The following is a 26,419-nucleotide window of genomic DNA, read 5'->3' on the forward strand; positions in this document are numbered from 1 at the left end:
TGCATTTGCTAGGAATGATTTAATAGAGAACAGAAGTACAATAGTGCTGTCTGAATGCTTTTACAGTCACATTGACAAAACTGACTTACTGGCAAACAATATCAAATCAACTATATAAAGTGTAAAAACCTTGAAACAAAAAGAAACCATCATATAAAAAAAAGAAACAAATAGAACATGTTTACAACCATCTTGTAAATACACTGATTTATACATAATTCTTGTATGAATTTGTAGCTAATTTTAGTTGACCTAGGTTTCGTATCATTTAAGCCTAAAGTCTCGAAAACCACCAGTAACATACTTCATCCATAGGCATCACTCACAGTATTGGTTCATAGGTATTCTCCATTCTCTGAATTCAGTGTTAAAGAAACTTTCAACTCATTGCATTATGATTTACAGCAACAGAGATCGCTACTTTCACAATTTGAAAGTAATCGGTGGTATTGGATTTATAACACTGACAGCAAACATTCTTTGTTAAAAACGGGGAGTTTAAATCCATATCCATCACTGATTTCTTCCACTTGATACATAAAAACAAACCGTCATGACACCCGCCACCCTGAATACTTGTAACATTGTAATGGGAACATCCTTTTATTTTTCCTTTTATTTATTTTTTAAGATAAATGATTTAATGGCATTGATGTGAGAAGGCAACCTCAAATTCTGTCTCAAATAGTAACGTGTGCAATTTAAGTAATGCATGCATAATTTTCAAACTATGGTTTTTTTGTTTTTGTTTTGGTAAAACCACATTGTAACCAAAATAATTTCGTCATTCAACAAAAACGGCATTTTTTCACAATATTTGCACAATATTACTATTAGCATAGCTTGTTTTTGAAGCTTCTGAAAGTGGCCAAAGGCAATGACAAGTTACCAGGTAACAGTATAAAACAGGAGGTTGTGAAGTTCAGGGATCAGTACATCAGCTACGAGCGCTGCCATATTCCAGGTAACACTGTCAAGCAGACCACCCCCTACCATTATTATTGCATCATTATTAGGGACAATACAAAACAGTCCTGTGTGAAAGCATCATTTCACAACAGGAAGCTGTTGAGTTATTCACCATTAAGCCATGGTACAACAGAGGTACAGCACACACCACCACCACAATTCATTGGCTTGACAACCGCTGACAAGATTTTGTACTAAATCACTAAAGAATTAAGAAATCTGAAGCCGAGAGATGTTATTTTCCCAAGCACTGGTGACGCAAAAAACAGATCTGGTAGCAGTACATTCTCAAGTCTTCTGCCAACATGCTTTTTACGTCAGAGGGGAAAACAATCTTGACATGATAAATGAGAACATGATGGTGCTCACACAATGAAAATGTTGAAACAAAAGGTTCAATCATTACATAGAGCTCTAGATAATACAGTATATCACTAATTTGAAAAAGGGAAGAAGCCCGCCCCTCCAAAAATATTTTCTTAAAGGCCATGATTATGCAACAAACAATAAATCCTTTCACCATAATGGTATAATAGAGTTAATGAAAAATATATATATGGTGCATTGTGTTAAATAACATCCATAAAACAGTACTTTTCAATGCTATAAGACTAAAAACAGTATATGTAACTTTAAGAGCAATCCTTTGATTTGGAAGTTGACTTCTTGTGTATCAAGGAGAATATCCACCATAAATATGCATATCGAAACAGAATACAAGTCAACATACATTACAGGTTGGCCAGGGGGCATTTCATATTGTGTGTATAGCATGTACATTTTGTGTGCATTTGTTAACAATTATGGCATGAAATATCCTTTATATACTCAATGAGCACTTTATTAGGGATTTATTACTTTGTTTTTAGACTCAACTTTGCTGCCGCTGTAGCCTATCTACTTAGAGGTTTGATGCGTTGTTTGTACAGATGCTCTTGTGTTGGTGTTCCTAATAAAGTGCTCAGTGAGTGTATGTGAACCACAGCTGAGTGGTGGAAACAGTTGTTGGGTGGTCCCGCTGGAGTCATTAACCGTTAAGAATCTCTGTGCTGAACACAGCTTAAGCCTTTTCCAATGACTTGTAGTACTCTTTCAGCACCGTCCAGGCCTTGGGTGCCATGAAGCCTTCCGGAGGATTCTGGCCCTCCCTGGCCATTTTGCGCATGCGTGTTCCTGAGATGAAGTCAAAGTCTTGGTGGCTGAAAGAGAGAAAGACTTTCAAATTAATTCACTTTAACCACGTGCAGGCGGAACCCTCTGAACTCTGACACTCAGCTGTCATTGCGAGAAGTTTCTAGACAAAACCACCTCAGGGCCAGAAACAAACGATGGTCTGTGAGAAGCTCCATGCTGGTCTCCTTTCAGCCTGCACCAAGCGAAACAAACATGGGAGGCTAAAACAGCTGCACTTTGCTTCAAGGCAACAGAAGAGAGGCAGAAATCTAAAACTCCCAGACTTTGCCATTAAATTCAAACCTTCTGTTACATGTTTTAGTTCTTACAAATGGTTCAGAAATAAACACTGGAGGAAAACGTCCGATAAACATGGCTAATCAGTCTCTTCAAATCAAATTCAAAAATCACAATTAAAAACGTTCCAGTCTAAATACTACTCTTCCGTGGCTCCACCGTATTAATGCATTGCATGAGGTAGATCACATATTTTATCCACCCCCATTATTATACATTCTTTCATGTAAATAGCGAACATCTTTTACCAAGTCTGTACTAACAGCATACTGCCGTAAGGATATTTTTTGTCCATCCAGATTTGGGTATTTTCTGGGGGTGTGCACAACTTTGACCTGCGGTTTCCGTTCTTTCAAATCTAAAACATACACTTCTATTGGTTGCATTAAAATATTTCTGCAGGAGGTTTGCTCGATTAAAGCTTCTGACCTTGTTGCGGGAGTATTTACTCAAACACGAACCTGGGCTCCAAACAGTAGCCACCTGCTTAGGCCAGAGCTCCATATCAGGCTTGCACTGCTTCCTGTTAATCTGTTCAGATTTGATTTGCTATTATGACTAAGTGGTAATATGTTTTACTGCTGCAAACAACATTTCCCAGGCCCGAGCCTGCGCTCCAGATTTTGGCGGGCAGGTGGTAGAAAGCTGTCGTGTACACCCGGGTTTACGGACGTGCCTGTGGGCAGGCCCTAGTACAGCCACTCCTGACACATTCAGGCAGGCAGGTGGGCAGCCTTCCTCTTGGGAAGGTCCCCTGGAGCGAAGAGGATGGGAAACATACCGGACATACTGATTTGCGTATATCCGTGCGCAACAAGCCCTTGATGTATGGCGACTCTGAACATACACTGAAGAAATAAGCCCTGCGTCTTGTTAAGCCGCTGTAGCTGTAGCCACTGCTAGCTCATTGAGTTCTTCGTCACCACTTCATCAAGACTCGTAATTAAACTAAGCTTTAAAAGAAATGTCAATGAGGCATCAAAACACTTTCAAAAGAGAGGATACTCCCTTATGGAAACGTATAGTGGCCGCACTTGAACCTCATCGCATATTTGTGGTTTGAGTGGGCAGTCCACAAGCGTAGACTTCAATATATGTTCAGTACATTCAATTTTCTTAAGGCTCAGAGAGAAGAATGGTGAAGTGGGAAACTACAGAACATTGTTCTGATGGTATTAATTGCATGGGGGAGAGCAGACCACAAAAACCATATTCCACAGAGACAACTTAGCATGCAGTCGAATGTGAAACAGCTTGGCTTGATTAAAGCCATTAGTCTACACTTAAAGGGAGACTTTTAGGGGGTTCGCTGGCAATTAGTCTTGGGATTCATATTAATTTTAAATTTGGCACAACCCAGTAATGTGCACCAGAGTGAGAGCGGGAGAGCAGACGGCCTGCCATAAATTTTGCCAGGCGCCAAGTGGAGCCCTTTGAAATTCAGACTGAGCGTTAGCCTTTGCTCCAACCAACCCCTGCTCCAAGTAAGCAGAAACCGCCAACACACAGCTATGAACCCAACTCACACAGTAACAGTTTGTTTAAGATTTCAAAAATATATACATAGTAATAATTCATTCAAAACAGTCCATTGGCACAAAGCACGAAAAATCTCTTTAAAGAAAATGGCGCTTCAGAAGTGTGTCATGTTAAACACACAGGCTGAAATGTCTTTCTTCAGGTTTACATTTCTTTTTTAAAGTGTATTCAATAAGAAATCGGGCAATTAGAGGACTCCTTACTTTAAAGAAAGGAGCATGGTCAGCCCTGACTACATACAGCAGTATGACCTGTGCTACCCTGAACAGAGTACCCTACGAGTACTTCCGAAATTCTGAACCCACAACCCATTTGACTCTGAGACGCGTATTATCAAAGGGCGCCAGACATGTTTATAAAAATAAAATGTTTTTTTTAAACATGTACGTCTGCAGGCACCATCTAACTAGTGCAGCACATTTACTGAGCACAGAGTTTAATATTTCTGGAGTGAACGTCAAAGGGTAGGATATTAAATAAAGTATGTTATTTTCCCATGTGTATGCTGCGACCCACCTTAACCTCTCGCAGCCCACGGTTTGAGAAGCACTGCTACCCAAACCCAGCCGTGACTGCCCTGTTTTTAGACTGAAAACAATGAACCGCCCCAAGTGGCTAGCAGACCTGGGTCAAACACGTAATTGTTTTGGTTTGAAATACTTTTTTTCTGCTCGATTGATCTTGCCTGGAGTAATTGAGCGAACCAAGAGGACCAGAAAGCAGACTTTGCACCTTTTGAAAGCATTCCAGTGGTTCCAATATACCAGATAAGCTGATTAAAGTATAGAAAAGTATTTGAATCCAAAACAATTACATATTTTAACCCAGGTCTGGTGGCTAGTCAGATATACCTGATGGAAGCAGTGTGGGAGCAGTGTGTGGAGGTGTAGAATGTCACACTTATACCCCTTTCATTAAAGCAATCACCCTGGTAAATGCCACAACCTGCATTATCTGCCCCAGACCTGGGATGTACATGGGTTAGACCAGGCTCAGCTTTGGTACGAAAGGGGGGCCACTGGTTACTTTACGCAGCACAGTTAGCAAACCACACATGATCATGTTGTGCCTTTCCCTGACCCAAATTTCCACAATCAGTGCTCCAAGTCTTACAACAACCTTTTATATAAACAACGGAAATTAATTTAAATGAGTTAAATTACTCTTTGAGAATTACCTTCATTTTTGCTCTCTAGATTCACACCACTAGATAGACCACTGGTAAATTTTAAACAAAAGAAGAAAGGAAATATGTTAGGAACGATTTGTAACATAGCTTTTTAAAAAGCATTTGCAAGAACTGGAGCACATCATTGGGCTATCAATTAATATTTGGTCAAGTGTGATAATAGCTAATCTTATCGCATTAATTCACTAGCACCTAAATACCTGGGACTCCAATTCCCCCGCTTCAACTACCCTCTCATTGTAATAAAGCCCCCAAACCCACAACGCCGCCCCTACCCCATCATCTTTTTCCATTTTCTGAGAAGCCCTTTCAGAGACTAAACCAAGATCTCTCTGCAGTTTCTCAAACAAGGCAGCATGTTCATCTCCAGCTTACTATAATTGTATCTGGCTGACTGTAATGCCTAGCCGGACCTATTGATTACACAGCATGAAAAATGTGACAGGAACCTCCTGTAGGAAGTCTGTTCCTCGGATGTTTTTAGTCATCGTGATCTGTGCTAAACACGGCTCATTAACTTTTTCACTTGATAGCACTGCCACTTGTTAGTATCGAAGCGTTGACAGATCGCATGTTCTTTTGGTATTCGCGCTCAAAGGTATCGCTACTCAAATGTGTAATTAATGCCAGGTTCATCTGATTTTCATAAGACATCAAAGCTTCTGGAAAGCTGGAACTCTGTGGGAAAGGGTAAGAAAATAAAAGTGTTCCTGTTTATTGCGTCAGTATGATTCCCGTAGATAAGGAAACAGAGAAAGAAAAACACAAGTTCATGGCGCACTTCAGGAGTTAAACTGAGCCACTTAACCCCAGCACCCCAAATAAAATTTTCCTCCACTGGTTACATTTTGTGACCCAATTACACATCTCCTTAATTCCATTATTCCAGTTTATTCTCCTATAATTTATTTTATAAAACTGGTCGTTTTGATCCTGGAAGCTGATTGGCTGAGACCGTGACTGTATATCCCATACAGGAACAGTAAATGAAACAGCTTGTTTACAAACAATATCACTCTATCCGTTATTTTGTGGTTCTATTCTATAGCCCTAAGTTCTATATCGATATGTTATTATTTTTATATTTATCTTCTTGATTAGCCTACAATTAATGGCAGCATCCATTACATTACGTAACATGGCATTTGGCTGACGCTTTTATCCGAAGCGACTTACAGTTAATTTAAACAAAGCCCTTAACACTGGAGCAATGCAGGGTTAAGGGCCTAGCCTAATGGCTGTGTGGATCTTTTTGTGGCTACACCGGGTGTAATTTAACCACTATGCTACAGGCCGCCCAGCCCCAGAACAGCTAACTAGAAGTAAAAAAGTAACGTTACGATGCTAATTTGCTTGGTAGCAACTGTTTTCTATTGCCTTGTAACCATTAACTGTGTTCTGCGGAGTACATTATCTGGCGGAAGAATTGTTGCTTAATAAAAAAAAATGATTTAGAAAATAAAGTAATATTGTGTCATCCACTAATTGTTTTACCGTTTCATAAAAGCGTCTGCTTCGCGGCGTACCTAACCACACCCTTTAACCGTGACTGTATTCCCCATAGAACACAGCCTCTCATGCTTTATTGCTGAAATCCAAGACAGTTTAAGTTTTATGGACAATTATTTCAGTGTAATTATGGAAAAAGACATCGCGGAGCCACCCAGGCAAGCTCTTTAGTGCCTTTCTGATGACTCGACTGGCAGTGGCGTGGATTGACACCATGGTGCCACCCTCAATCTTGTCATGTCCTGAAACATGGTCTCAAAGATGCCTTCAAATATAGGTGAATACTGTGATCATCATTGTCTTTGAGCAAAGGAAACCCAAAAACCCTCCGAATGTTGTGGATTTTGGGAAGTGGACCTCGGCTGTCAAATTCACATTCACACAGCCGTGACAACCGAGAGGGCTACTTACTTTTTTGGGTCGTAGAAGTCCATGCTCTTCTTGGCTTTGTTGTACGCAGCGACCTTGAAAGGCACGATCTCCAGGGTGATGAGCCCGGGCGCCATGGTGAGCACCTTGGCCCCGTGCGTGGGCTCGTACAGGTCCTTCCCCGTGTTGGGGTGCGGCATGCCTGCGGGGTCACGCCCCACAATGTAGAAGTTGGCCCCAGCAACCATGCGAGCTCTGCAGTGCCACTGCACCTGTGGAGCATCAGAGAAACCAGTCATAAGCAGAAAGCAGAGCTACTGTCAAAGGTAATTCCCACAGTTTCAGACTGTGAGCGTGTATCTTAGGATAAGCACAGCACAAGGACAGGGATAATATAACAGGGACAAGATGGCAGTGATGTCGCTTTGATTGTAGAATATATATAGAAGTATATGGTCTTTCCCACAGGGATCTTGGCAGTTTAGCAAGAATGTATCCACCAATCACAGTCAACATTGCTATGTTGGTTGATACTCACATACTTCATGAGTGGAAGAGCTCCTCTGTTCAACTAAGGCAGCAACATAGCGCTCTGACCCCTATAACATGACCTCAGGTCCAGGTGGAAGGACAACTAGATTTCTTATTGCTAGGAAGGTTGCAGATAGTGGCTGGATAAATCTAAATATATTTTTAAAAGACCATGACACACTTAAATCAATTCAACTGAAGCAATGCAGAGAACATTCGACAAAAAAACTCCTTAGAGTTTATAACCAGTCAGCACGCACTGTTGGGTGCAGTACAGGTGGTGTTTGAATGGCTCTTCCTATGAATTACATAACAGTAACGACTGGGGGGTTATGACCATAACTGTGACAGTTTGAGGGTCATCTATCACTCATTCCCTCTTCCCTGGTATCTCAGCAGGTCTCTCCTGCAGCTACTTTTGGAAAAAGGATTGCATTTATGGCCCTGAGGACATAGGTCTGGCCCCCTGCTAATGTTTTTCCTTGTGAACATTCTGTCACATAAAAAGTATATGTGGCTGGTCACCTAAAGTTCACACTCAAGTGCACATTACATTTCAGCACTTAGTAGATGCTCTTATCCAGAGTGGCTTGACACTTTGGACTTGCGTTTGCTAACGAGAGCACTTGCATGCTACAGATCTGACCCTCATTTCATCTTCAGCCGCAGCATACGTTCACAGATGCTGCCCTCAGTCACACGGGCTAATATCTGGATTTTCTGTACACTGTCTGGCTGATTAAAACCAATCCAACTTCTGTCATTTGAAAAGGGCCTCTGGAATTCTACAGCTGAATCCAGAAGTACTCCAATCCAATATTGGCAAAGGATTGATGTCGGTGCAGATGTTACAACAGAGGTAATCCTTTGGTCAATGAGTTCCTTATTTCTCTCTTCAAAGTGTTTCACACAGGATTGGAATCTATTGGACAAGCTGGTTTTGTTATGAAAACCCCAAGGGGGGAATTACACCTACACACTGCAAATGCTGCTATAGAATAACCTCGCGGCAGGACAGTAAAGGTTTCCACTTGGAAGCGGACCCGGCAGGGGTGCTCCAGAACACACTGGACACACCACCGCACACCACTCCTTCGTCTCACGGACTAGGGAAAAGGCCTCAAAAGGGCCGAATGGACTGTTATCATCTGGCGTACTTGTTATCGCACCTCATCTATTTCAGCATTTCCACTACCTGCGCCAGTGAATTAAGGCCCACCCAATGACCACTAATCTTTCTGACTTTTTCCAAAAATAATAATGCTTTTTTTCTCAAAAGAAAACAAAGTGCTTTCCAGATAAAACTCTTTCCAGGTTATTAGATTATTATTCTGATCATCATTCAAAAAAAAGAAAAACAATAAGAAACTGTTGATAGTCCTGGAGAGCTACAGAGCCTGCTGGCTTTGTTGCTACTCTGCACAGCATTAATGAATTAGAGCAGTTAATTACACAGTTAACTCAACTCACCCGGTTACCTGGGTCTCAACAGGGTGCTTATTTTAAGGTGAAAATAAAAACAGGCAGACCCAGTAGCTCTCCAGGACACGGGTTGGAGACTACTGATGAAGGAGGTGCCGGTTACCTCGGTGGGGCCGGCGTACATCATGGGCGAGGGGAAGATGGCCACGATGGTGGAGTCAGGCCGCAGGACGCCCTCCTCCAGCACGGCGGCGTGCTGCTTCATGCGCCACGCTAGTGGTACGTCGTCATCCTTGGTCCAGCCGCCCAGCGGGTGGAGCAGCAGCACGGGCCTGCGGTAGCCCCGCTCGGTCAGACGCTTGTGCGTGTCCTGCATGAGTAGGGCGTGACCGTTGTGAACCGGGTTTCGCAGCTGGAACGCGAACACTGCGTCTACGGGGGGCAGGCATACGGTGTAAGTCAGATTCCGAAGTGCAGCTGAATAACAGCATGATCTCCATACTGCACAACAGGCCAAAACCTCACAAAGTCACAGTAAGAAACACCATTATGTCTCTGTGGAATGAAGTTGGACTTAAAAGCAATCAATAGCCACATGTTTTGAGATATTAACAAAAACACATGAAAGTACAGAATTATACTGTCCGTGGCAACTAAGGAGTCTCTGGTACTGGAGAGTTCATAACTGTAACCAGATAAGCTTCTTTGTGCGGATTGTATTTCATAGACGAGCACGATTTTTGGCACGGCATGTACACTACACCGGCCCCCTGTGTCACACCTGGACGTAAGAACTATGAGCAATGAACTGCGCGAGTGAAAATGGAGATGCCTGGTCCTGCACCTGCGTTCATCTCTTTGAATTTCTGCTTCAGTTCGGTGGGCGTGAGGCGGTAGTGGTCCAGTCCATCGTTCCAGCAGATCCGGTCCAAAACCTGGAGGTCCCCCCCAACCAGCCAATCCCCACTTTCCATCACCATCTGAAGGAGGAAGACAGTTTGTCAGGGGGACCATTATCTCATCATTAGCAATTTATTTTTCTGTGTAATGACATCTGTGTATTTCAGAATATGATACTACTTCAAAAGAAGAAGAATGTTTGAACTTGTGTTCTTCTTTTAACAGACATACCTAATGAAAAGTTCACCAAATTAGGGTTAGGCTAGAGTTAGGGTTAAGAAAATGGTAAGCATTAGAGTTGAGGCAAAACTATGTTTGTGTTCGGGAGCTTGGGAAAGCATTAGGACAACAGTTAGTCTTTGATTTTTGACAATTCATAATTCACTACTGTAGCATTGTAGTCTTATAGTTAAATGCAATAATACAAGGACAGTGACACAATTTTTGTTGCTCTGGCTCTGTACTCCAGCACATTGGATTTGAAATAAAACAATGGATGATGTTAAAGTGCAGACTGTCAGCCTTAATTTCAGAGTATCTACATCCATATCGTAGTTTCCAGTGACAGTTCCATGACTGGAATTTACTGCAGTTACGAAAGACCCAGGCCAAAACAAGACAATATTCCACGAGCCGGCATTTTGTTGTCATTTTGTCGCAATAGCTTGGTCCAAGTGTCTGTCTACACTCTGCTGTCCTTGCTTTACTGAAGAGGTGCTACCAAAAAATCTGTTAAGGTTTCGCAGAATTAAAGCTGCAACTGTACTTTCAACTGCAAGCATATTCTAACATAGGGGAAAGTGACATGAAGTTGAACATAAAAGCGATTAATTGCCACATGCTTTGACTTCGTCCACACTCCTGTGATTGACATTGCGGACAGCCAATGAGAGTTTGGGCGGGCTGTCTGAGACTTTATCCACGATTAAAGTCTATGGTTTCTCCGCGACTGAATTCCGGAAGTTATGTTGCGTTGAAACGTTCAACTCCCGATCCAAAGCGTTCCAGGTACACGACGCCAAACATAAACGAAAAACATAAAAAATGTTGTTTAGGTGGCAAGGGTATAACCACATGAGCTGTCCGCATTCTGCAGTGACTCAATGGCAGATTGTATACCACTCGTTAACTGCGCGTCGGTCTAGCTACATTGGTAGCAAATCTGCAAAAGTCAGTAAATTGTATATTTCCGAATGTTTTCCCCATGTTGTTGTTTTTTTTTTGTTTTGTTTTTTTACATTTTCCAAATAACTTTTGTGCAGAGAAGATTACTTTCAGAGATAATTTGCCCTAACCAGCTAACGAATAACATTGTTTCACATCGATTCGCACGAAGAACAAGCTACGATATGACAGTATGTTTTATTTTAATGACATGGAGGAACAAAGTTGATGGTTTACTTTACGATGTGTGCCTCAATGGGTGCTGCCATTGTGTGACATCAGACAACTGCATCTCTTGACGACAACTGCATCTGTTGAGATCACAAGAATTTACTTCCGAGTTGTCTGGAACACAGCATTAGCTATGATATTGTGATCTTGACACGAGGCAATGATCGAAGCAGGTGCTTCGGTACACTAAACAGGTACGTTTAAATATGATATGATAACACAGTAAAGTAAGTGGCAATTGTGAGGGACAAAGTTATTTAACGTTATAAGGCAGAATGAGGCTAACCTAAGGGTATCGTTAGCGTTGTCTGTTGCAGCAAGCTAACGTTAGCTGCTAACTTTGCATAATTTTCCTTAGTTAGCTATGTAACTAACAGGAACGTCAGCTATGTAAGGTATTTAACCATGTAAGGTTAAAAAAAAAAAGGGGGGGGATCCTTGTAAATCACTGCTGTGGATTGTGCAAGCATGTATGAACTATAAAATACCTTACCTACTACATTAAGTAGATATGTCTAAATTAGTTTGATGGGCAATATATGAGGTAGTTTGAGATTATATAGCCTACATTTTATGGTTGTTAAAATATTTGGTTAAGAAAAACAATATCTTTAATAGGTTTCCTCCACCCACTAGGTGGCTGTGTATGCACCCATTGCATTATGCAGACTTCCCTAAGTATTTCCCCTCCTTAAAATCTTAATCTGGCAAAAACAAAGCTATCATTCTATAATTTAGAAATATTCCTTTAATTTTTACAAACACAATTCATAAGATTGTTTTGTGAATATGAGAAAAGTGTGAAATAAACCATTACATTTTATTATTTAATGTATGCATACAGTAGATGACATGACTTAAAAGGATGTGATACTTTGGGAGTTGGTAAGAATTTGGAGAATGAACAAAAGACCTACTGCTTAAATGGTTAGCAATACAAATAAGTCTTTCATCTGATGAACATTTCAGCAATTTAACCTGTCAAGGTAAAATGCATGAAACGTCCCTTCCCAGCTTAGCCCCAAATGTATGCAAACCTTTGTGACACTCCTACATGTGCCACAACAAGTCTGAATGGTTTGACTTGTTGTGGCAGTTTAGGTGTACAATGTGTGACCTTTAAGGACACCCACCAAGGGCGTGTGCACTGTTCATTTCAAAATGAAATGTGGCAGCAGAGGGGAATAAATGTATCAAAATCAGTCTTGATAATTTTCCCCAAAATGTAAAGTTTCATTGAGCTCCTGTGCCAGGAGACGGCGGGACTGCTTGCTGCGTTTGGAACGATCATTTTACACTCGGAAATCTCACTTCAGCTGGCATTCGCACGTGCATTAGAGCGTGTCGGGACACTGAATAGCCATCAGGCCTACCTGAAAAGATGGTCAGCGCTTGCACATGGAAGTAATTGTTCAGCATTTACTCTGAAGCGCTTAGACAGAGAGGGTGGCTATTGGCAGAGCATTTATTGGAACATAAACATCACAGCCAGAAGAACGCCTTAAATGCTGTGGTGACAAAACGCAGTTGTGGGGGATAAGGAGAAAAATCTAAATAAAACAGATGTGTAAAATAAAGGAGATCCAAGGGATAAAGTGAGCATGTGCAGCTTCTGAACACATGAACAACGAGTCAGACTTGCCTGGGGAAAGGGGCCATAGTGTATCCTACGCTTCATTGACAATAGTGTTTCACGTGACATATCTGATTTCTTGACAAATCCAATGCGCCATATTTAGACCCTAGATTAACACAAGAAATTGGATATGGACAGGATGTGTCTGAATACAGAATGAACCGCATCTGGAGGTAGTCTGGGTTGGATTTCGCCGGTATCGGATCTGGACGTAAATGCTCCAGCATGCATCTTCTCCAGTCACAAAACCTGAATTGACGAATAATATCCCAGAATAAGTATGCGGGATTCACAAGACGCACCGTTATAGACCCGGCCTTCAGACCGAACGGAACACAGAGTGGAAGAGAGAAATCCGATCTCGGCCTAATGGATCCGGATATGCAACAAACTCGACGCGTGACAAACGGCCACGCGCAGAAGCTGCACAGAAATGAATTTCTGTCAGGTCCGTGGGACAGGAACATGACCGGGGGCCCTGTGGAGAGTGCGACCTTGGGGCTGACCTTGATGTAGGGGTGGTCCTTGCAGGTGGTGCCCCACTGTCTGGCGCAGCGCTCCTCCTTCCTGTGCTCGTAGAACTCAGGGTTGCGGAGGATGGCCACCCTGCGCCCGCCGTACGCCAGGGCGAAGGCGGTGCAGCCGTCCAGACGGTCCCTGTCCTCGCCGGAGACGGGCAGGACCACCGGCACCGACAGGTTAATGACTCCACCTGGGGAGGGCGAGAGGCGTCAGCACTGCAGGCCCCTGTAGCCCTCGCTGCTGTCTGCGGTTACTCCGGTCCAGTAACTAAGACAAGCACCTTGATGATGGAAGCATAAGTTGAGGTGACTGAGGAATCGCACTGAGTGCGCCACACACTCATGCACCGAAGGAATACACACTCATAACACCCAGCTGAACATAACATAATGGGTGAAAATTGGTGATGGGAGGACAGTTTGAAGATGTAGCTTACAATAGGAAATCAAACCAGATATAAATAATAAACATTTTCAAAAAAGAGCATGCAAAGAAAAAGATGCAGTCTCATCTCCTAAAACGGCCTGCATGTGAGAACATTCCTGGCTAATGCTGTTCACTCCTACACAATTCTCTCTCAACAGCCTCTTCAGCCAAGTCTTCCTGCTGAAGACCACGCTGTTGACATTGCCTGGCCGACTCATTTAGTTCTACACCTTGATTAAACCAACATGGCCGTGTGTTTCACATCCAATTTAAATCACGCTGCTAATCATCCTCAGTCCTCAGGCAGCACTGCCAGTTGGTTTCCATTATACAGAGCTCCCCGAGTATCACAGTTCTGCCAAACTCATACGAGAGCTTCTAGCATGTACAAGTCCAGCACTTGAGTACCGATTTCAAACTTTTCTATCTTCATTTTATGTACTTTGTCCCAATCTCACACAAAAGAAAAGCGGTCGTGTTTTCAACACCGGGGTTATTCAAAAGACTAGTGAGCAACTTATGGTTTGATTCTATTGGCCCATCAATTATGAATGATATTTACACTATAAAACACAGAGACAAAGTAGTGGTGGTTAATGGAAGCAATCTGACTCTTTGAGTTTCCCTGGAACAAGTATTTTTAAATACTCTCTCCTCCGATAATCTAAAAATGAACCGTCTTTAAAACACAAGCTTTCTAAAGGGCAAAGGGAACCAATTAAAATGTACTGCTCTCAGAAAGGGAATTCCTGCTTGCATTTTAATAGAATTGAAAGGATAATATGAATCACAGCTTTAATTACGTCCTTCATACCATACCTTTCTGCCCAAAATGATAAATGACCTTGAATTTGTCTCATAAACATGTCACAATTATCATCTCATTACCTTGCCCTTTGTGCTTTTACTTAATATGGGGCTGCCCAACCTGTTCCTGGAGATTTTATCCTGTCAGTTTTCACTCAAACTCTAACAAAGCACACCTCATTCAACTGTAGCTCAGCAAGATCTCTGGCCAATTAGTAGAATCTGGTGTACCAGATTAGAGTTGGAGTGAAAACAGGGTAGCCCTTTTCTAATGCTTTCCCACATTCTGGCTCTTAACCTCCAGGACAACAGTTCTCCAGGAACATGAGAGGGCAGCCCTGCTGTAATACTGTCCTCCATTCTGGCCCTTTGTGAGCTCAGCGCTCCCCCTTGTGGCATTTTGTGAACACGGGACTTTAAAGCCACAGTGAAATCCGAGTTTCATAAGTTTAGTTACTCCCCAATAACTACACAAACACATCTGAAAGTATGCATTCCAAAAATAATGTGTATTTTACATCAGAGTACCAGTGGGCTTGCATGTCTGTTTTCTGCTCCCCCCACGAAAGATTTGTTTAGCTCACATATACGTCATATCACGGAAGCTAGTGCTTCTGTAACTTCCCCTTTCACTGTGACTTTAAAAGGTGCTCCCAGCTCTGCTCTCTACACAATTGTCAATCTCACACAAAAGAAAAGCGGTCGTGTTTTCAACACCGGGGTTATTCAAAAGACTAGTGAGCAACTTATGGTTTGATTCTATTGGCCCATCAATTATGAATGATATTTACACTATAAAACACAGAGACAAAGTAGTGGTGGTTAATGGAAGCAATCTGACTCTTTGAGTTTCCCTGGAACAAGTATTTTTAAATACTCTCACCTCCGATAATCTAAAAATGAACCGTCTTTAAAACACAAGCTTTCTAAAGGGCAAAGGGAACCAATTAAAATGTACTGCTCTCAGAAAGGGAATTCCTGCTTGCATTTTAATAGAATTGAAAGGATAATATGAATCACAGCTTTAATTACGTCCTTCATACCATACCTTTCTGCCCAAAATGATAAATGACCTTGAATTTGTCTCATAAACATGTCACAATTATCATCTCATTACCTTGCCCTTTGTGCTTTTACTTAATATGGGGCTGCCCAACCTGTTCCTGGAGATTTTATCCTGTCAGTTTTCACTCAAACTCTAACAAAGCACACCTCATTCAACTGTAGCTCAGCAAGATCTCTGGCCAATTAGTAGAATCTGGTGTACCAGATTAGAGTTGGAGTGAAAACAGGGTAGCCCTTTTCTAATGCTTTCCCACATTCTGGCTCTTAACCTCCAGGACAACAGTTCTCCAGGAACATGAGAGGGCAGCCCTGCTGTAATACTGTCCTCCATTCTGGCCCTTTGTGAGCTCAGCGCTCCCCCTTGTGGCATTTTGTGAACACGGGACTTTAAAGCCACAGTGAAATCCGAGTTTCATAAGTTTAGTTACTCCCCAATAACTACACAAACACATCTGAAAGTATGCATTCCAAAAATAATGTGTATTTTACATCAGAGTACCAGTGGGCTTGCATGTCTGTTTTCTGCTCCCCCCACGAAAGATTTGTTTAGCTCACATATACGTCATATCACGGAAGCTAGTGCTTCTGTAACTTCCCCTTTCACTGTGACTTTAAAAGGTGCTCCCAGCTCTGCTCTCTACACAATTGTAAATTCTGCTTGAGTCATAGTATTAATGGGATAGTTCACTTCCAGGGTCATATTACTGTAGTTTTAGCCGTCTTATATTTTAAATAGTCCCTTTTCTTGCATGATGAAGGATAATTTAGATGTTTCAGACCTACCAGCTTTACATTGGCTGGTTTAAAATCAAAATGGGAAGATACACACAAGTTAACTCTAAAGCGGCTCTTACAGTGAGGTCCAAACTTGTGGACTGCCTTATTTAATTTAAACCACAAATCTTTGATCACGTTCAAGTCTCTTGTTATGTTGACTGATTTAAACCAAGAGCCTGCTACAAATAACCCCAGAGATCATACCTACAGTAAGCCATTTGGTTATGCTAACAGCGTAATTAACTTTGATATAACCCAATTAACCAACCAAACACTAACTGGGCTAATAAATCATGAAGGTTTGTGTGGTATCCATCCATCCATCCATCCATCGTCACCCGCTTATCCGGAGTCGGGTCGCGGGGGCAGTAGGCAAAGCCGGGTATTCCAGGCGTCCCTCTCCCCAGCAACGCATTCTAGCTCCTCCTGGGGGATCCCGAGGCGTTCCCTGGCCAGGAGAGATATATAATCTCTCCAGCGGGCTCTGGGTCTCCCTCGGGGTCTCCGCCCAGTTGGACGAGCCCGGAAAACCTCCAAAGGGAGGCGCCCGGGAGGCATCCTGATCAGATGCCCGAACCACCTCAATTGGCTCCTTTCGACGCGAAGGAGCAGCGGCTCTACTCCGAGCTCCCTCCGGATGTCCGAGCTCCTCACCCTATCTCTAAGGCTGAGCCCGGCCACCCTACGGAGGAAGCTCATTTCGGCCGCTTGTATACGCGATCTCGTTCTTTCGGTCACTACCCAAAGCTCGTGACCATAGGTGAGGGTTGGGACGTAGATCGACCAGTAAATCGAGAGCTTCGCCTTCCGGCTCAGCTCCTTCTTCACCACAACGGTCCGGTGCAACGCCCGCATTACTGCTGACGCTGCACCGATCCGCCTGTCGATCTCACGCTCCCTTCTACCCTCACTCGTGAACAAGACCCCGAGATACTTGAACTCCTTCACTTGGGGCAAAGACTCGTTCCCAACCCGGAGGGAGCAATCCACCGTTTTCCGGCAGAGAACCATGGCCTCGGACTTGGAGGTGCTGACTCTCATCCCGGCCGCTTCACACTCGGCTGCAAACCGCTCCAGTGCGTGCTGAAGGTCACGGTCCGATGAAGCCAGCAGAACCACATCATCCGCCAAAAGCAGAGATGCGATTCTGAGGTCACCAAACCGGACACTCTCCTGACCTCGGCTGCGCCTTGAGATCCTGTCCATGAATACCACAAACAGGACCGGTGACAAGGGGCAACCTTGGCGGAGTCCAACACCCACCGGAAACGTGCTTGACTTTGTGCCGAGAATGCGGACACAGCTCTCACTTTGGTTATACAGGGACCGGATGGCTCGTAACAACGGCCCCGGTACCCCATACTCCCGCAGTACACCCCACAGGGTTCCCCGGGGGACACGGTCGAAAGCCTTCTCCAAGTCCACAAAGCACATGTGGACTGGATGGGCAAACTCCCATGACCCCGCCAGCAACCCTGCCAAGGTAAAGAGCTGGTCCACTGTTCCACGGCCAGGACGGAAGCCACATTGCTCCTCCTGAATCCGAGGTTCGACCGTCGGTCGGAGCCTCCTTTCCAGTACCCTAGAGTAAGCTTTCCCAGGGAGGCTGAGGAGTGTGATACCCCGGTAATTGGAGCACACCCTCCGATCCCCCTTCTTGAAAATGGGGACCACCACCCCGGTCTGCCACTCTACAGGTACTGTCCCCGATCTCCACGCGACACTGAAGAGGCGTGTCAGCCAAGACAGCCCAACAATGTCCAGAGCCTTCAGCATCTCAGGGCGAATCTCATCTACACCCGGCGACTTGCCACTGAGGAGCTTTTTGACTACCTCAGCAACTTCCGCCAGGGATATAGGTGCAGATTCCCCCGAGTCTTCAGGCTCTGCCTCTTCCACAGAGGACGTGTTGTTCGGGTTCAGGAGCTCCTCGAAGTGCTCTTTCCACCGTCCGACAATATCCCCAGTCCGGGTCAGCAGTTCTCCTCCCCTGCTGAAAACAGCCTGAGACAAGCCCTGCTTTCCCTTTCTGAGTCGTCGGATGGTTTGCCAGAACTTCCTCGAGGCCAACCGAAAGTCCTTCTCCATAGCCTCCCCGAACTCCTCCCATACCCGGGTTTTTGCTTCAGTGACTGCCGAAGCTGCAGCCCTTCTGGCCACCCGGTACCTGTCTGCTGCTTCAGGGGACCCCCGGGCCAGCCAAGCCCGAAAGGCCTCCTTCTTCAGCTTGACGGCCTCCCTCACCGCTGGTGTCCACCAGCGGGTTCTTGGGTTGCCGCCCCGACAGGCACCGATGACCTTCTGACCACAGCTCCTGCTTGCCGCCTCTGCAATGGAGGCTTTGAACATGGCCCACTCGGACTCCATGTCCCCAGCTTCCCCCGGGATGCGTGAGAAGTTCTTCCGGAGGTGGGAGTTGAAGACCTCGCGAACAGGGGCCTCCGCCAGACGTTCCCAGTTCACCCTCACTACACGTTTGGGTTTACCGGGTCTGTCAGGCAGCCTCCCCGGCCACTTGATCCAACTCACCACCAGGTGGTGATCAGTTGACAGCTCTGCTCCTCTCTTCACCCGAGTGTCCAAGACATACGGCCGCAGGTCTGATGATACGACCACAAAGTCGATCATCGATCTTTGGCCTAAGGTGCTCTGGTACCAAGTACACTTATGAGCTACCCTATGCTCGAACATGGTGTTTGTTATCGACAATCCATGGCCAGCACAGAAGTCCAATAACAAAACACCGCTTGGGTTCAGATCAGGCAGGCCGTTCCTCCCAATCACCCCCCTCCAGGTTTCTCCGTCATTGCCCACGTGAGCGTTGAAGTCGCCCAGCAGAACTATGGAGTCTCCGGGTGGCACCCTTTCCAGGATGCCACCCAGTGACTCCAAGAAGTGGTATCCAATTTTCCATGAACTTAACACAACATACTTTTTAACATTAAAGTAATACGATACAGGATTTTCACCTTGAAAATGTTCTAAAACAAACTGATACACTAGCAACCTCTTTGTGGTCCTCTATGGCCCAATAGAAGGAGTAGAGCAAGAGGAGTATGGATTGGTCAGCCAGTGTTCGGTAACTGACTATAACTAAATACAAACATGAGTACCGCCAGTTAAATAGCTAGCAAAATGACTTGTGCAGAAAGAGACTACTAAAGCAGACCATGGTTTCCTTAGCTTGTTGCTAACATGGCTATCGCACAGTTGTCTGCAAGAGTGCATATGTTAAAAACCCACCAACAGCTATCCAGAATCATAGATTTTTATTGTGTACCCACAAATCCCATGTCATTATATGTCATTAAATACATATCATGATAGTTATTAAGATATGATAATTGCAATCATTAAAAAGGAATGCCATCGTACAACATTCATTAATGATATTGTTTACTGTCTTTGGCTCCACTTCAACAAGTCATATGACTGCATATATTCGTATAAAAAAACAGCTCCAACTTTCATATGTATGGATTTATTTATTTCTATTTTATTCATTTATCCGAGCATGTGTGTGAGTGTGTGTGTATGTGTGTGTGTGTGTGTGTGTGTGTGTGTGGAAGGGTTACTCTGTCAATCTACTTTTCTGAAGGGCACATCAACAGTGATGTGTAAAACGCACACAACCTGCTCAACTTGTCATTGTACTGGAATATGGACAGATGCATGCGAGTGAGAAATCAATTAGCAACATTACTAGTTCTTTACTGTCATTCTACTGAACAAAAAGCCTAAAAAGACTGTCACGCCTTTGTTCTTATTAAAATGCATGCTTCTGATGCTTGAGCAGCCATTACACCAAAGCCTACGAACAGTCCTGTGCAGGGCTCTAACCTAATGTTAAACACTGCTTTATTCACACACAGCATCCAAAAGTGTCTCAGTGGAGTCTCAGACAGGGAAGAGACCACTCTCAAAGCAAAACTACCTAAACTACCTAAAAAACAAAGAGACAGTGTGATATGCAATGTGAACAGAAAGTGGATCTGAAAATGACTCACCATCCAAAAGGCAATCAAAATGAAGACACTGAAGGTATTCACGCTCCCTCATGAACCCATTTAGAGGAGTAGCCCAGCCTTCTGCTAGGACCTGAACCCACTGCATGTCAACCTACAATACAAAAGAGCTAGGTGATCAGATAACTTGCACGTGAGCAATAAATAAATACAAGTACCCTATGTCAATGTTTTATGTTACATTGTCAGACCTTGCTTATTTGCACAGCTGGTAGCGTTTCAGCATCCGCCTTGGCCAGGTCAAGCTTGTTCTCCGGCACATACAGCTCCTTCACCTCATAGGAAGCATCCACTGGCACAATGTCCTGCCGTGGAATGCACGTGTCAGAGAGACAATGCACTGTATACATTTGGATGGCTTTTATATTCCTAAAATTGTTTAATTCACATTATATTAAGAGCTACTGTTGTTACTAAAACTACTGCGAGTGGTGTTATCTTAAAACGACTGCAAAGATACAGTTTTTACCAAATGGTGCATTAAAAACATTATCACAAGAAGCAAATGTTTAGTCATAGGACCAAGGTCTGTGAGGATGTTCAAATATCAAGTGTTGCATTGTCAGAGAAGTTGGCTTAATTTGTTTAATTTTTTCCTTCCAAAATTGACTAGTCCAGCTCTTTGGGCTATGTAATGTCATTATTCATACAGTAGATTTGGGCAGACAACCGAACAACTCTAACATGACAGCACTGTACCACTCAAAGTTCTTTACCCTTTCTTGTAGGAGGTCAACGACTTGCTGTATGCACTCATTCACACTGCATGAGTCAGTCTTCAGTACCAGTTCTGGAGCTTCTGGTCTCTCATACTCCGAGTCTATCCCTGTGAAACCTGTGGAGAACATGGAGAACAAATGATGGCCACAGCCTTCATCAGAATGATCCAAGGGGCTTAGTGTACAAGGTGATGCTGACATAATTGTTTAACATTACAGGTACCAGCAATCTTCACTTTACCTGACAGACAAGTTTAGTCAGAATTGTGCACCTCCCAATTGTCCATTAATATTATCACATTTCAGAGAAACCACAGCATGCAGGTAATATGTCCCAAAATAATTAGCACACCTGCTGTAGCGTACAAAAAGGCTTGAGCAGTGGTAATTCTTAGGCGAACTGAGATGGATGCCTTGAACAGTCACAGAATAGAAGGTTTTACCTCTAATCTCTCCAGCTCTGGCTCTTTTGTAGAGTCCTTTCACATCTCTCTGTTCACACACATCGAGTGGAGCATCCACAAATACCTCAAAGAATGGCAGGCCGGCAGATTCATGGATCTTTCTAGCATTCGAACGATCCTGGGAGACAGAAATATGGACAACGTTATAATCTTTCTATAAGAGAAGAAGGCCATTTAGATGATTTGAGTTCTCTCCACGGACGGTAGCTCACCCTACTGTATGGTGAAATAAAGCTTGCTATGCAAACCAGCCCGGCGTCGGCAAAAAGACGGGCCACCTCTGCAATCCGGCGGATGTTTTCCTCACGATCCTCTGGGCTGAAACCCAAGTTCTTGTTCAGGCCTTGGCGAATGTTATCTCCATCCAGGGTGTAACAGGGGATGCCATGACACACCAGATACTCCTCCATGGCCATACTAACTGTGGTCTTCCCAGCCCCTGACAATCCTTTGTGGTAAATATTAGAAATCAACAGTCTGTTAAAGACAACAATTCTCTATTAACTTTCCAAAGAATTGCTTTATTGACACATCAAAACATTACCTGTCAGCCAGACGGTGCATCCCCTGAAGCCTCCCCTTGTTCCGAGCACTTGTCCACGCTTGTTTCGGCTTACATGGTGTGCTTGGTATGTAACATTGGTGGCTCTCTGCATTCCCTGTAATGGCAAATCATCAACAAACTATGTTGTACAGTGGTATGCAAAAAATTGAGCACTCCTGGTCAAAAATCCTTTGAGAATGAATATTGAAGTGAACAGAAGCAAACCTGACCTCTAAATGGTACAATGTTAAACATTTCTTCAAATTTGAAAGCAAGATCACTTTTTATTTTAAATTTTGTATGGTTTCAAAATAATTTAAAAAGGAAAATGTCCCTGTGCAAAAGTTTTGGAGCCCTGTCAGTTAGTACTGTCAGTTTGTAACTCCTCCTCGGGCAACTATAAGAGCTTCTAAATGCTTCCTCTAACCAGCTAAGAGTCTTTCCATTCTCGCTTTGGGAACATTGAAACATATATATAATTTATAAACAGTAAAATATGAAAGTAAAAAGTAATATTGATTAAAAATTTGCAGAAAGGTCTCATGTTCAACTACCATTTACAGTTTAGGTTTGCTTTCGATCTCGTACAGATTCATTGTAACAGACATTTAAACCAGGTCCCCACATTTTTGCATTCCGCTGTAGATTGTCATAGCAACACGTCCATCACTAGCTAACCAATATGCAATACGTATGAAAATAAGTTTAAGATAACTACCGTATTTGATAATACCTCAAATCGGGTCATTATAGTTAACTAGCGATTTTGATAACAAATAGATGCAACCAGCCAAATGTTAGCGCCATACTGAAAGTGGCAAACAGGCTAACTTAGCTAAAACAGATGACTATCCAACTAGCGAGAGCTGGTGCAAAATCGACCGCACTCAGCGAAGGAAGCTAACACCCCCCCCCCCCCCCCCATTCACGATAGGGAAATGGTTATTGAATGATCCATGGAATTTGCACAATGTATTCACATTACGTTAGCTACTACAAACACTTCTGGTTTGCCAGCAACCAAAATGTCTAAACCATACAGTTTCGGCGCAGACACATCGAGCAAGTGGTGGACGTGGCGGAGCCGGCTATAACGTTAGTTAATGAAATAGTGAACTCACCCAATTCTCCGCCGCGTTACTCAGTTTTTGTTTCTTATGCGAACTTCCAGAAGTCTCCATTGTAAATTTGATGTCAGCGCTTCTGTTCAAAAATGTCTTTGTTGGGTAATCTGTTAACAAAAACCTTATCTAATTACTCTATCAGACAAGCGGCTTCATAAATAGGAGAAGCTCAGGCAGATATTTGACACTTCTGTGAGCTCGTCATCGGAAGTGATGTTCTACTGGCCAGGCAACGTGTCCCTATGACAACTTCACAAAGTGTCGTAAAGGAGAAAGTATTGACGCGTTTCTGTCGCAGTCTGAAGTTGTATATCTCGATGGGATCGACCGCATGCTGCCGTTGATATTTCGAATAGTGTTGCGAGCAGGTTTAAGAACATGTGGAATCGATGTCTTGTTCAAAATTGTGGTAGTTATTAATGCTAAGTCTATTCAATTTTGAGAACGATTGCTTAAGAAATAAAATGACTAGTAACGTTACATGTAGCTGTGCTCAACACGTGAAGAAACTCAATGAGCAGATATCTGTCATGAGAAAAGAAATAAAAAATCTTAGGTAAGTTAGACATGTCTTAACCTCATAACCTTAAACGAAATAGGATACCTAAAAAATAGTGCAGAAATGTTAAATAACATAACGCTTACTTTGCAACCTAGCTAGTAAACAGTTATGCTAACCAGCTTGCATTATTGCCGTAAAGTTGTTTTTATATTGTGATATTCAGATTCGGCTTCAATAGTTCAGGAACGGAACTTCAAATAATTGAACAAATTAGTCATTCTGAATGCGGATACAAAAGACTAGCTACATCGTGTCCGAATAAAAAAAAGAAGACATGACTCACTTATCCACAGTGCACCGTACAATCTTGTGAACAACCGTGGTCACTAGAAAGCTTGATACGAAACCACCCATGCATGATTTGCGACCAGAAATTCCTTAACTATATTATACACAAACCTTTTTTTAATTCTCATTTTAAGATGTGAGGGACAATGGCGCGATATTCCTTATTCGTGAATATACTGTATTCATTATTCAGTTATCCAAAATCATTTTTGTCCAGTAAGTGGCACTGTTTGTTAAATAGTTAAAACGGTATTGTCCTATAGTTTGTAACACAGGTGTACATTCAGTGTATCGACTAAAAGCGCAAACAGCATTTTTCTGAACCCGTGGTCTGTTCATTTTCTTGGATATAAATGTGTATGGAGGATGTGTTGTAGATGTTTACTGTGTGAAAATGTGTTTTAACATCAACATCAGTTTTCATATAAAGGTTGGATGTCCTGTAACAGAAGAAAACAAAAATACTGCTGCAGCAACCCTCTGCGTACCTTCTGTAGGACTGGGTTACACTAGCTGTACTTCAGTTCAATGTAGCCCAGTTAGCTATAACTTTAAATCCTACTAATACTCTTTGAGTTTTGCATTACTAACATAAAAGCCGTGACACAACAGAAATAAGCTAACAACGTAACTGGCTAACAGCCCTGTAGCCTACACCTACGCTCGGCAGGTGTAATCACACAGTCACAAATGGTAAAATATATTTTCTGCACACAGCATAATTTTTTGGTAACACCATGGCATTTTGAAACTTGGTAATCAAATAGAGGTTTGATGTATGGATCTGATATTTCAGTAGTGATCTAGCTAGAAAACTACCTATGATGCCAAGTGGAAGACTAATTATGTGTTAGTAATGACTTCACATCCAAAAGAGTTAGGATATCGCCAATTAGTCTATATAAGTAAGTAAGTTGTGGCTCGCTAGTTTGGACTTTACATTTGGTAAAACCAGGACCCTTGTGATTGAATATCTGTATCAGCATTAATATTGAAAGTACGAGCTAGCTAATGTGTAATGTATTTGACAATGGTAACAGCTGCCATCCTGTTCTCTCAGGCAGTTGATCGACAGTGCTGTACGCTCTCACAGGAAGCACTTGGATTCGCTGCTATCTGTTCTGAGTCATAGTGACCAGGGAGTGCGCCTGGACACAAACCTTGGCCAGAAAGTGGGAGATGGAAAAAATATTTCCTTGGAACAAGGTACTGCAAGCCAGCACACAAAACAAAAACTGTGATTTTATTTATTTATATGTGGAGGCATGAATAGCTTCACGAAATTAACTTCTAATTGGTCGTCCTACCAAGTTGCTGTAGTGTCTTATTATTTTATGTGGTGAGTGACGGGTACACAAAACTGTTTTGCAGGCCATGTCGGCTGGTCCCAAGTATTCAAAATGGGCTCAAGTGTCAAGGGTGAAAGGTCAAGTGGTTTTTGTTGTTGTGTCTATTAAACCATTATGTTTGCATGTCTTGTGTCTCAGGGAATATTCAGACTGTTCCAATTGGCTACATTAGCTCCTGTTTTCCTGGGAAAATTGGCACCCCACGGCAGCCCAGCATCTGTGGCCAATCTCGTGCCACCCTGCGGATAGAGGCCACAGTCTTCAACAACCCACACCACGCACTTATAGGACTGGAGCACTACTCCCATGTCTGGTGAGGACTGTTCCTTCGAGAATAGTTTTTACGCCAGTATGAGTTTGAGGTGCTCGCAGAGCACACTGTTTTTATTCTGTACTGGATTATATAACTTTCTGCCATGATTGTGAGAAGAGATGAACTGTCCATGGCTCAGAATGTAAAAATCCTGCTGTGTGTTCCTTCCGCCCATTAACTCAGCTGATTTCACTGAAACGTTTGACCTCCTGGTTGAAGAATTGTGCTAAATTAGCTTGTTGTGATTGGAAAGAACTTTTACTTTACTAGAACGTGGATTTTCCACTTCAGATTGTGAGATCATGTTCCTCTGTTATCGCTGCTGCAATTCTAGGATCATATTTCTCTTCCATAAGAATGGACACTTGAGCTCCAAGGCCAAGGTGAAACCCCCGCGGCTGAACGGCCAGAGGGTGGGGGTGTACTCCACACGCAGCCCCCATCGCCCCAATGCCCTGGGACTCACACTCGCCAAGCTGGAGAACATCACAGGTAACATCCCCTG

General features: G+C 43.2%; 2 protein-coding genes across 5 annotated transcripts in view; one reads left to right on the plus strand and one right to left on the minus strand.

Annotated features, from left to right (window-relative positions):
- papss1 (3'-phosphoadenosine 5'-phosphosulfate synthase 1) lies at positions 1-23,597 on the minus strand. The gene is made up of 12 exons (XM_061245522.1): positions 23,400-23,597; positions 22,279-22,393; positions 21,947-22,182; positions 21,714-21,852; positions 21,268-21,386; positions 20,743-20,856; positions 20,534-20,645; positions 13,436-13,641; positions 9,843-9,978; positions 9,162-9,430; positions 7,088-7,317; positions 1-2,168 (listed from the first exon to the last, which is right to left on the minus strand). Exons 1-12 carry the CDS (start codon positions 23,457-23,459, stop codon positions 2,030-2,032), a joined length of 1,875 nt encoding a protein of 624 aa, XP_061101506.1. The 5' UTR covers positions 23,460-23,597; the 3' UTR covers positions 1-2,029.
- trmo (tRNA methyltransferase O) overlaps positions 21,282-26,419 on the plus strand; it is a 7,818-nt gene continuing 2,680 nt past the window's right edge. Inside the window, exons 1-5 of one of the 4 annotated variants that reach the window (XM_061245526.1) lie at positions 21,282-21,458; positions 25,313-25,458; positions 25,624-25,678; positions 25,774-25,914; positions 26,249-26,406. In XM_061245526.1, coding sequence (XP_061101510.1) covers positions 25,653-25,678; positions 25,774-25,914; positions 26,249-26,406 — 325 coding nt within the window. In that variant the 5' untranslated portion in view covers positions 21,282-21,458; positions 25,313-25,458; positions 25,624-25,652. Of the gene's footprint in view, positions 21,459-23,649; positions 23,959-25,312; positions 25,459-25,623; positions 25,679-25,739; positions 25,915-26,248; positions 26,407-26,419 lie in introns of those variants that run through there. The other 3 variants (XM_061245525.1, XM_061245523.1, XM_061245524.1) reach the window with 3 other exon arrangements.

This window comes from Conger conger, chromosome 6 (genome assembly GCF_963514075.1).
Source record: "Conger conger chromosome 6, fConCon1.1, whole genome shotgun sequence".
Lineage (NCBI taxonomy): Eukaryota > Metazoa > Chordata > Actinopteri > Anguilliformes > Congridae > Conger > Conger conger.